Genomic DNA, 13,007 nt, shown 5'->3' with positions numbered 1-13,007 from the left:
TTCGTTTTTTATTTATTTTCAATTCAAATTTTTTCCTAAATGTATGCTATCAATAAAGGCGAATTTCCATATTCTTATACTATATTTATACTTTTGAATTGCACTGTTAAAATGCGGAAATATATACAATCTCAGCCTGTGCTCCTGACATCGCGTTCACTCACAGTCACGAACTCAAACGGCACGCTTCACCTCGTTTCACACACCTGAACACAAAATGCCGAAGACTTCAGCTGTGTGGGACCATTTTAAATTGGACAATGGTAAGAAGAAGGCAGTGTGCCAAATATGCGACAAGAAACTGGCCTCCCACGGTGGCACAACAACTCTGAAAAGTCACCGGATGCTGTAAGTACTAGCCTAGCTTAGCTTAGCTGTTGTCAAGTTGCCATGATGAAGCTGCTTTATCCGCCATTTAAACAGTAACGTTACACATGATAAAATCGTGCACTTACTTTGCTTGGAAAATAGTTGCAAGCAAGCAACCGAATAGTTTTTTTATATTAGTTTTTCAATTTGATCCGAATAGTGAAAATAATAGGAGCAATGTGGGAACATCTGGGACTAAGGCAATTATTGGCATACAGTTCGTTCATTTATTTTTCGTTCTTCATTTATTTAAATACTGTTTACTGTATCGGTAACAAGTATTACACTGCTAGGCCTACTGTTACGGCTGTTATTAAAAGCATTGTTGTTATAACATAAATATGTGTTTTGTATCTTCAGGTTGTAAAACGTAATTTGGAACCAGATTTGGTCCCCAGGCGCTGCACTGCGGCTCGGTTAAATGCAGAGGACACATTTAGTTTTAATGTATGCGAGTACTGAGACAATAAATAAATAAATATAAATCGTAATAGTATGCTCTTTCTGCACTTCTGCTTAACAGCATGTTGTCAGGTGTCTCGGAGCGTGTTATGAAATTATTTATAAAAAAAAAAAAATCTTTCCGCACCGAATATTCGAATATTCGCTGCTGATTACTAACGAATATCCGGAGCCCGAAAAACGGTATTCGGGACAGCCCTAATAATCGCACAAATTCTGTGTTTTATATTTAATAATTCTGTGTTTTTTATTTATTGATTGTTCAATACCTGACAAGGTCGGAGATGAAAAACTTGGGTCGCAGGTTCCTCAACAGTGCATCACAAGACATCTATCAATATGTGTGTACCTCCACCATTAAACTGTCGTATTCTGCACATTTCTTATACTATCTACATAAATCTTATAAGAGTATAATTCATATGTATTATATCAATTAAAATAAGTGCTTCAACATAGTTAACGGACATGTTGACCAGCAAAAACAATTTGAAAGGGAAATGTTGGTGTGTGCATGTTGTGGAAATTGATGTGAGATATTGTACCAAAGAAGTGAGGCAGCATATCTTTGGTATGTTCATTTTAATGTCACCCATCTATATGAGGTGTATTGCATCATGTCATCTCTAATATATGTGTGGAATTATACATTCCTGTGTGTTAATAGTTGAAGGAACAAAAAGTACATTTTTCCTATTGAGAATAGAGAGGTTTTTTTATAGATTCCTGAAACAATGTTCCCTTTTTCTTAAAAGTAGATTAGCGCAATAGTCTTTTTCTTTGACTTTTACCTGTTTATCAAAAGGGTGTTTTTAGGCTATTTTTGAAGAAGGAAGATGCAGAATTAATTGTGAGTTCTGTTGTGAGTGAAAAGATTACCCCTTTGAGTGTTTTTCTGGGTTAAACCATTGATAGGCTTTGCAAATTGCGAGGGACATTTTCCCAGATATAATGATGCGCATCCTGCAGGCCTTCCCAACACCTGTGGCTTTCATAGCGGGAAAACATATGGACTATTGGGTGATAAGCTACATAATAAGAATGTGTTTTGCTTCAAACGGAAAACTGTTTGGTTCTCTGCTGCCCGCGCTGATTCCCTGTGAGACAGCGTTTTGGTATCTCCCAAGTGAAACTCCACCCCTTCCTGTTTGTGTGGGTATTGATAGCTTGTTTAGCTTGTTGTTCTCCCTCTCTTCTCGCGCGGCCCGGACCGGAAGGTCGGGGCAGCTCGTGAACAAGGCCAGGAGTAGGCATACTCCTGACATTACGCATATGATATGGCTTTGTATGGTAATGTATTATATTGTATTGCGTTATTACTAGGGCTGTCAGTCGATTAAAATAGTTAATCGCAAATTAATCACAAATTTTTTATCTGTTCTAAATGTACCTTAGAGGAATATTTTTCAAGTTGTTAATACTCTTATCAACATATGAGTGGACAAATATGCTTTATGCTAATGTTTATTATCATTTGAACAATGACAAATATTCTCATGAATATTAAACAACAACCTCTGAACATTACAAATATTCGCCTCAATTCAACCTGGAACCTCTCTCATACAATACAAATGGTGTGTGTGTGTGTGTGTGTGTGTGTGTGTGTGTGTGTGTGTGTGTGTGTGTGTGTGTGTGTGTGTGTGTGTGTGTGTGTGTGTGTGTGTGTGTGTGTGTGTGTGTGTGTGTGTGTGTGTGTGTGTGTGTGTGTGTGTTCGTTGGAGCTATGTGCAACTCAAGGCATATGCTCGAACGGGAGCTGCCTGGACGCTGCAATCATGTTGCTGCAATCATGAGTGTGCTGACTTCTCCTCCAATGTCCCGCTGTCTGCTTCCTGCATCAAGTCAAGTGCTCGGCGCAGTTGTGGCGAAATGTCGCTCCTCTGTTTTCATTTAAACAGCTCCTTATATCCGTTAGCGCAGCTAGCTAGCACCAGATGCTAACAACAGCAACAATGCACGTAAGGTCTCTCTCTCGCTCGCTCGGGCCACACACACACACACACCCTCCCGGTCCTCCCGATGGCCAGTCGGTGCCTGCCGGTGAGCGTGGAAGTGTGGTCTGCCACAAGCGGGCGGCAGGAGCGGGGCTGTCAGCAGATGGTATTTTAAACTTGAAACTCTGAAACTACAGGGCGGCCGAGGAAAAAAAATACACATGCGTTAATCGCGTTAAAATAATTAGTGGCGTTAATTTTTTTTTTTCGTTAACGCGTTATTAACGCGTTAACTTGACAGCCCTAATTATTACCTTTTATGATTAAAACAGATTTTTGTTTAACCCTCGTCCTGGTTGTTTTGAGTGTTCCTTCTTTTAAAGCAAGCTCATAGGAAGGGCGCGGAGAAGTGCCCACTACTCCTTCAATGTATATCCTCTGTGTTTGTGCATGTTTACCCTACCCTATGTATCTAATGAGTGTAAACACAACAGAGTGGAGAAAGACATGTCCCTGTGAGGGATTAAGTATGTCTTGTTCTTCTAAGACACACACAGCTGTATTACATTATAAAGCCAATTTACGTAGAATTTGCTTTTTAATTGCAATAAGCATATGGAAAAGATGCCTAAATAACAACGTACTGATACTGATTTGTAAAAAGGCTGCGTTAATGCTTTGTGAGGTCTATCTCCAACACAATGAGCAACACTTCAAATGTTTGTTTTCTGAATGCGATCGGTTTGATGAAAGCTAACATTGTAGTCGCTCCATCAACACTCGGAATAACTTCATATAATCATAAGTACAGCAGTGACTATACTGTGCAGCTCCTTCAGCGACAGGCTGCTGCACCCCCGCTGTCTCACGGAGAGATACCGCAGGTCCTTCCTTCCTGCTGTGGTCGGACTATACAACCAGCACAGCCCCTAGTTGACCCTGCCCCCCACACACAACAACACAGACTATAACACCCCTTGCTGTTAAATATCAACCAACTATGTGCAATATGTGCAATAAATATATGCCGTTAATAACTGTGCTTAGAGCCGGGACTCGATTAAAAAAATTAATCTAATTAGAGGCTTTGTAATTAATTAATCGAAATTAATCGCATTTTTATTCAAATATACATATTTGACCTGAGAACAGTGAGAAGCAGTTTCCACATGGATGTGACTCCAGGTGGTCGACAGTCGAGTGCAGTCCAGTGAGCCAGGGAGCTGGTTATCTTCTCAGACGTGGACTTACTTATCCTGGCCCTGAAACCAGTCATCTGGTTGAGTGTGGGTTGGGTCAGGGTGTGGTTCCTTGCACTCGGAGTCGGGCTAACGTCCACGCTAGCTGCTACATGCTAGCTGCTACACGCTAGCTGCTACATGCTTTGCATTTAGGTGATACTTTAGGCTTGATGTGCTGCGGTGAGATGCACATTATTTTTTGCATAATTTGCACACAGCCGTGCTCTTATCGACGCTTCCATCCGTCCGTTTTTTAAAACAAAATGTCCCATCCACGGGGCCGACCAAAGCGGTCTCATCAGCTTGTTCGTTCATGTTTGACTATTGTTCACCGTGGTTTGTTGTTGTTTGAAGTCCCATGCTGAAGTCATGAACGTTAGTTGGTGCTCCAGTATAATCGGTACGCCTGAAACTCATCCAGTGAGAAACGTTCCGCTGTGCAAAAATAAGAGCGATTAAAGTGCGATTAAAATGCGTTAATTTTTGTGTAATTAATTAATCTTAATTAACGCATTAAAGTCCCGGCCCTAATATACCTGGCTGTGTATTTTGTAAATTGTGTAACTTTTTGTTTTTGTTTTACTTTAATACTTTTTAATGCATGTAACATTATGTAACATTAAGCTGTCTCTCGCTCTTTTTCTGCTGTAACAACGTACATGTCCCCTCTGTGGGACTAATAAAGGTATTCTGATTCTGGTTCTGGTTCTGATTATTAGTACCAGACAGTCTCTGGTTTAAACAGGTACATTAATAACCCTGATTTATTATGAGGTACCGTAGATCTACGTTTTCCATCAGACCGTCAGAGACAACAGGAGCAGAATCTCAACACTGACAGGTTTTTGTAACAGAGCGTCACAAACTTTACACTCAAGATGTGTCCCGCTGCACGAATACGCAGGTGACATGAATTTAACATCTTCACTTAATTTGTGTTGCCAGGCACGGATCTGGGTCTCTGCATTGACTCAAAACTCTGTTTTATCTGCTAATGCTAAACACAACCAGCTGCCGGGTTATTGCTGTTATTAATAAACATCTTAAAAATACATATCATAAACATGCCCAAGTAGTTAAATAATGTTTTGGACGATACATTTAGTTTTTGGTTAGTATTAAATCAACATTTTTGCTATTTAAGACCATTTTATGCCATACATACAATGATAATGTAATTTCATATTGAATAATATCATTAGATAATGTTAGCTTACTGTACTCTAATGCATTTTTCCTTTACAAACTGCTCACATGATATCATTAAAGAACAGTTTAATATATTAGATTGTATAAAAACTAAATCCTGTTCAGGTGAGTTTACAGTAAAACAGACTTACTTTGTGTCCGAGGGTCCAGGTGCATTACTGAAGTTTATAGGATCCTCTTTAGACCAGTCACTCTTCAGAGACAGACAGCTGGAGACTGGAGATTTGTCCTCTTCCTCATCTTTTAAATCACTCATCTTCTCCAGTCTGAGAGATAAACCAGTAACACTGGAGACACACACATACACATTATAATAACACGCTTGTTTCGATCAAAATCATCATAATAATAAACTTGGTTAAAATACATCAAATCAGTCAGACTTCAGACAGGCCGCTCTCCATTTTGACTCCGCTGGACTGTCACATGTTATGTTGCTTTGATGAATCAGAAAACAGGAAATAAAAACAGTTTGCAACACTTGCAGAAGTCTCGTTGGACTCTAGGACGCTGATTTTTGACCAAGAAGTTATTTTCTGACATCCAGTATAACAGAGTAAACTCGAGAATGCGATTCCTGAATAAATTGCTAGTGGGAATGCTTTATGCTGAAAAGCTGCAATGCTGAAATGTAATGTGTAAGAAGGAAGTGAAGAATTTAGATTGAAAGGATACATGAACACTGGGGGCTTGATTGCGTGATGAGAGAAGAAAAGAAAGTAAAAAGGCTTGGAAAAGCAGCAGAATATTTGAACTGCAAACTATTGAACAAACTTGATGGCGAATGATCTGTCGCCATGGCAACGGTATTTGATGACACCCCATAATACGCTTAGATGCGTTGATGGCTGCATCGTTACCAAACCTGTGAAGTTTTGGGCCGTTTGGAGCAATTTCACTGAAGTTATGAGAAAACCGTGTTTCATGGCGAGCATTGTGTTGCCACGGCAACGGCATTTGAAGAAATCTCAAAACTGTCCCGTAGATGTCTTCACGGCTGGACTGTTAGCACACATGTGAAGTTTTAGCACTTTTTCACAATTTTCAGTGTTATAGCAATATCGTGTTTTATTGCAAGGGATGCCATGGCAACAGCTTTTGAGGAAAACTCACTAATGGCACATAGACATGTTGAGGGCTGGACCATTAACTGTCATCTGAAGTCTGGTGGTATTTTGACCATTTTCAGTTACGACAACATCGTGCTTTTTGGCAAGGGATGCGTACTTTGTCTACTTTCGGGTTCATAATGTTGGCTTTTTGGCAGATTGACTAAAGGCGTGCTGTGGTGGGGAAAGATGAGGCTGAACTTACAATGGGGTTTAATGGGGACATGTTGAACGTTGTTACAGCTCGAAGGAGAGAGGCATTTTGTTTAATTATTTTTTGCTTAATTCTTTTAAATTGTTCAAGCTACGAGATGTTTTCCTACATTTCTCATGAAAATGATGTCTCAGGAATGTAAGGTTTGGGATTTATGAAAATATGAAGGCACAATTAAATCTGTCCTCCACTCTAGCGGACATCACGCACTCTAAAATCTGAAGAAGGCCTCTTTACCAAGGTCTGAACAATGCTTAATATCTCTAAAAGTATGAATCAGATTTAAAAGTTGTGTCACACTAATAATGTCAGAAAGATGTGTACCATTTTAAAGTTGGAATGAGGTTTCTGAGTGAAAGTATGAAGGAGCAGTTAGCAGTTGAAGTTGCATGAAGATTGTTCTAGTCTGAAGAGTTTTTCCATTGACTTCCATGTTAAAAATGTGATGCATTATGGGATATATCTCGGGAATTATGAAAGTTATGAATAAGAAAAGTGATAGCCATCGATTCCTGACCGAGCTGAACGTTTTGATGTTCTGCGATGTGGAATGTGGGAGAAGAAGAGGTGCAAAATAACCCGGTAGAATAATAAAGAATTCCGTGCGTAGCATAACAGATAGTTGGACTGCTGTATCACCATTCCCATAAGAAATGTGCAGAATACGACAGTTTAATGGTGGAGGTGGGTGATATAAAGATAATATCACAATATTTTTCGATATTTTTCAACCAGTATCACGATTACTGTTGTCACGATAGCAACATTTTGGTTTCGATACCAAGTCAAGAATTGCGATTCCGATTCTTTTTCGATACTTTTCTTTTATTATTTTCATGATCAATACAATTGTAGTTTATCTGTTAAGTGTTTTCTTACAACATGGTCTCTTCTTTATACTTGAGTTTATGTGATTTCTTTGATAGTTAACTTTATATTTTATCCGCTGCTTTCAAACTGTGAGTAAACAACTTGTGCTTCACTTGGAGGCTGTCTGAAGGTGTACACCAGTGATTCTCAAATGGGGGTACGCGGACCCCTAGGGGTACATTGGGGTACTGCAGGGGGTACGTGAGATCTTCTTTTAAAAAGACAAAAAAAGTTTAATTAAAAAAAATACCATGCATGATTACAACAATTATGTTAGTACAATAAGTGAAATAGAAAACACAATTTTATATAAAATATTTCTAGAACCACCAAGGGGGTCCTCATATAAACGTGTGTATTGTATTTTATAGTTTGTCATAATATATCATTGTGTTCATTGGTTTGTTAAACATATATATTACTTCAGTTGAAAAACTCTTTTCATGCACAAAGATGAACAAATCCTTAGTTTGTTGTAATTCATGCATGAAGGAGTTAATAAATCACACACTGATGGAACATCACTATATTGTAATTATGTATATAGGCATTTTCTATCAAAGATGGAGGGGGGTACTCGGCTGAGAAAATGTTTCAAAGGGGGTACATTACTGAAAAAAGTTTGAGAAGCACTGGACAGGTCTCAGATGGACTTAGTATCACATTAGGAACGATATTCAGTGATAAACCGGGCAACAATAGCTGGTTTTAAGGATGTATTCGAGCGGATTACCACAGCTGAAGACTTCTCCACGTGCTTTCAAACTGTGAGTAAACAACGTGTGCTTCACTTGGAGGCTGTCTGAAGGTGTACACAGGTCTCAGATGGACTTGGTATCACATTAAGAACGACATTCAGTAATAAGTCTGGCAACAATAGCTGGTTTAAATGATTTATTGGAGCTCGCAACTCGTTTTTCTTTTTGTAGTCCCCGCTGTTCGCGTCCGGATATCTCCATCGTAACCACAACCTCACACACTGCTACTGAATGTGCATCAAAGTCTTCCTACCGAGCCAAATATACCAAAAGATGTATGTAAACGACAGAAGAAGCGATCGAAATGTGTATTTCAGTCGAAGGCCACGCCCCCCACCTCTGTAACCCAGTTGATCGAGGAACCAGTTAATCCGGAACACCAGCATCAGTTCAATCAGTCATAGAAACTCCGAAGATTTTTTTAGCAGGGAGCGAAACGGCAACGTAGCTGCTTAATGTCTTTGTTTGTTTTTTACATGTCAGTTTACTACATTGAGTGTTGACAAGAAACACGTATAGACGAAATATGTGTTTTGTTTTGATGTTTTGAGGTAACCAAAGGCGCGTAGTGACACAAGTGACGTTAAGTAATTCAGCGTTGTGCCGCGCATGCGTACCAGTTATGCACCCCTGATTATATTATTGAGGGAGAATTGTCCGGGGCTACAGAAAAAACATTCGGGGCAAGCCAGGCGACGCCACTGGTTAACACTCACCCTGTTGTTGTCCTCCTCCTGCTCCTTCGAGCTGTAAAATGGTGTCTGGCAGTCTGATTTAAAACTTTGGCCCAATCCCAAACCACTCCCTCGACCCTACCCCTCCGCGATGGAGTGAACTCCGTCTGTAGCCACACTCGCAGCTCAACGAGGCTCCCTCCTGTCAGATGGAGGGAGTAAATACAGCAGCAAGCTTTTGGACGGCCTCCCCTCTCTCCGGCAGAAACATGAAATGCAGTAACTGTATATAACAACGGTTTCAAATCAGCATCTCTTAGACAAAAAGTTTAAATAAATAACTCAAATAAAACTCCAAACATCTTTCATTGTGTTTCAAAGCTCTTTTAGTTTTAAACCTGATGTTTATAAGCTTATTAGTTTTTGCAACGGTCTGTAAATATACACAACTTTATAATAAAATGCACAATTTTACCTTTTTCTAGACTAAACACAGGTTTGATCCTAAGTTAAAACATATGAGGTCATCATGAGGTTGTTAACATCGCAGTTTATCAGTGGATGTTTGCTGGAACTACTTTTTAACAGCTTGTTTCCCGACGGACACACACAGCGTGACTCTCAAGTCAGACTCGCTGTGTGAGGGCTTGGTAATGATAGCCCACTCCCCCTCCACACCGCTCCACACCATAGTCTGTATATATAAATGGACGTAGGGTCCGTGACGTCACCCATAGGATTCTGCAGAGTTGCCGTGAAGCCCTTAGTAGGCGGAGTCGGCCACTAACGGCTCAACAGTGAGGTCAGAGTTCAACTCCCGCCTTCTCCAAATAAGGGCAAAGAGGCGGAGCCGAGGCGGGACCTGCTGCCACCCAGCTGGAAGTTCCAGAGCTAGCTGAAGCTACCAAGCTAAGCTAACATGCTCCCCATCTGCACACTGCCGTCGCATTTTACGTTTCTAAGGTAAGCGGCCATGAAACTATTCAGCAAAACTATAAATAATAATCTAAGTTATTGAGTTTTTAGCATAATACTTCAGAATCTTAAAACCCCTTAACATTTGTATGCAATTGTGCTAAATTCAACTCTGGAATCAAGCAAATATTAATATGTTTGCATGACATTAGTTATTTATATTTTGATATCACTTAACCATACGTTTAATACATTTAAGTCAAGCTAAGGTACATGTGATGGTAGCTAGTTAGTGCTCTTACCTGTGAGGCCTCCTCCAAACAGCATAATAACCAGACTATCATTAAAAATAAGTACCAGTTCTAGATCCTTGACTTTAGACAAACAATTCAAAAGACAAAATGTATTTAAAGACCAATCTTTATTTGAATGTGCCTCTTAACCTGAGATATTAGTTATACAGTAATAGTATTGACAATCTAAAAAAACTGAGCAACTCAACAGTCAACTTTATGTTTCTTATTGTCTAAAGCATTTATTATTTTCATTTCCCCCCTCTCATATTCAGTGTGGACGGATTGAGACAGCATGGTGTCCAGAGAGCTGCAGAGACTTCAGGGAGAAACCTCCGTGTGATGGACGTCCTGTCTGTTGGTTTGGAGAGGACTGAGGGTCTTTCCTCAGCGAGGAGGACCAGGCCTGATGGAGGAGCCCATGCTGGGCAAAGCTGATACCAACTGCACAGGCCTAGTCTGTCACTTTATTTGACTAAATGTGTTTACTTATACATTTAATAGGTTTACACCTTCTGTCCATATGTGCTTTTTATTTAAAACATTTGATTAACTTTTGGTTCACATTTCAATAAATTGTATTTGTATTTGCAATCCTTTTGTCCATTATTCTTACTGAAAGTGTTAGATTACACATTCACATCTGACTGAAGATTGGCCCCATTTATTTGTGACGTTGCAAACTCTGCGGTACAAGGCACAAGTGATGTGAAGCTCATAAAGTGAGGCAAATAGAAATAATCAGCTGATGGAGTGTAGATGTGGAAATAGCTGCATTCGATCAGCTGACTGTGTTTTCACAATAAAAGTAGTTTCTTAGTGAATGTCCTGTACTGGTCTTAAAATCTCATAACATCAGCCTTTAATGTTCCTCTTGGATGTTCTTCTGGACCCTCAGAGAAGGAGAAGATGTCGTGTCTTTCAGGCATGTCCTTTCCTAACAAAAATGACAGGAAACATAAAACATATTATTGCAGAACAAGTGTGTTATTTATGAAAGCGGTGTGTTTGTGTGTTTAGGGGCTGTAGATATCATTATTTTGTAATTGTAATGTTTTTTTTTTATTTAAACAATGAGCTACAAAGACAATCAGATTATGAATGAACAGTATGAAGTTCATCAACATTGAAATATATGTTATTATCAAAATAATATTTAACTGTTATCAAAACGTAGTGCAACTGTAGAAGCTTGCTCTGTTGTCTCACTGAAAGAATAACTTTTACCACGTTCATTCAGACAATATTGAGAGATAAATCTTTGCCTTCAATACATTACATTAGAAAGCTGACAAAGTCATATTGCTAAATATCTAAATGTAACTTTTTGCATGGAAAAACCCCTCAACTTAACTGATGTGTAGGTGATCTAGTATTTAGTATTGTTTATTGGAATGTATATCAGTGTATTCAAGTCAATACTTCATTCATTTAAACCAATATCTTTCTTGATTCTTTGTACAGTAAGAAAAAAAGAGTCGTTGTACCTGTGCTGAAGTTCACTGCTGTGAGGAGTCCAGTTCTGTCTCTCACTCTCTGGTCCAGCCTGTCTGCATCACCTGCACCTTAAACAAACAGATATATATGTAAAGTACCATGTGTACAAACAATATAACTGATTATCTTCTGTTGAACTGAACATGTTGGATTGTGTATTGTCCGAGTCAGGGTCCTTTTTATTTTACTGTAACTTTGGAAGTTGTGTTACCAATGCTTACTGTTTATTTGATACCCATTTGGTAATGCAATTAATAAAAACAACAAGGTTTGGGTTCGTTCTTCAGATGACTGTGACGTTAACGTGTAAGCTCGATAATGAACTCCAGCTCAACCAACCATATTGTAATATCTAAGTAATCATCTTGAAATATGACATTAATAATTGTAATATACACATATCTTATTGTGAGGTTGATTTCACATAACTACTTCGATATTAACTTGTCTACATACTTGAGCATAGCCAATTTAAATTAACCTTAGCGGTGCATACAGTTCCTCCTACATAATAAAATATCTCTAAGTTACAAGGATGTAACCTTATTTTATCAACCTCAAACAGAAGCCGTTTGTTCAACAGTATTATCCCACTTAACACTTGTCTATTTCGTTTTAACCTTTATATATACAGTCTATGATTTTAACTTGGAGGGTACGATTACAATCGTTAGCACCGATGTAGCTACCACTAGCTTACATGCTAACCCAAGCCTTACCATTCATTACGTAGCTGATTAAAATCATTAACACATAAATAAAGCACTCGAATTTCACTTACCGCAAAACCGCATTCATGCACCGTCTGTTTTAACGGCAGAGCGAGTCACAATAGTCCGATATATAAGCATGAAGAACAAACAACCACGGCCGGCTACAGGTTGTGTTTCCTGGATGAGCTGAACAGGCAGAGTCCCTGTAGCTTCACGGAGCAGCTAGCGGAGAGACAAGAAGCTAACAGCGGCAGGCACTTGACAGAGCCGTCACTCAATGTGACCACGCCCTAATTTATGCCCAAACTTTAAGACCTAATATAAATAAAAGGGTCGCGTTAGAAAACAATTCACTCTCAGATCCATAATCATGAAGGTGGAATCTAACTATATCGATAATAAAATGTATGGAGCCAGGGAGAGAAACATGTTTTTTTCTGCTGTAAAGTTGGGCATTTTAACATGGGGGTCTATGGAAATTGCTCCTTTCTGCAGCCATCGCCTATCGGCCAATATATGAACTGCAGTGTGTGGCACTTCCGTATTGGCTTCACGGCTCTACCCCACAGTTTGCCGCTTGCTCCACACTCGTTGCTTTGGAACAGCCCTTAAAAACCCCGAGCCTGTTTTTCAGGTTTCAGGCTCGAAAATGACATTCCCAGAACAAATGACCATATCTTCCCTAAAAGGGTTAAATTAATAATCTTTTTTCTCAAAGTAATGATAAACCTGTGAGTTGGATGTAG

General features: G+C 39.2%; 1 protein-coding gene across 1 annotated transcript in view; it reads right to left on the bottom strand.

The window, feature by feature from the left end:
• LOC117450974 (uncharacterized) overlaps window positions 1–9,024 on the bottom strand; it is a 52,984-nt gene extending 43,960 nt beyond the window's left edge. Inside the window, 2 exon segments of the mRNA XM_071204167.1 lie at window positions 5,350–5,505; window positions 8,886–9,024. Coding sequence (XP_071060268.1) covers window positions 5,350–5,474 — 125 coding nt within the window. The 5' untranslated portion in view covers window positions 5,475–5,505; window positions 8,886–9,024.
• Window positions 9,025–13,007: the final 3,983 nt, after the last annotated feature.

This window comes from Pseudochaenichthys georgianus, chromosome 1 (assembly GCF_902827115.2).
Source record: "Pseudochaenichthys georgianus chromosome 1, fPseGeo1.2, whole genome shotgun sequence".
Taxonomy (NCBI): Eukaryota; Metazoa; Chordata; class Actinopteri; order Perciformes; family Channichthyidae; genus Pseudochaenichthys; species Pseudochaenichthys georgianus.
This window is presented reverse-complemented; position numbering and strand designations above follow the sequence as displayed.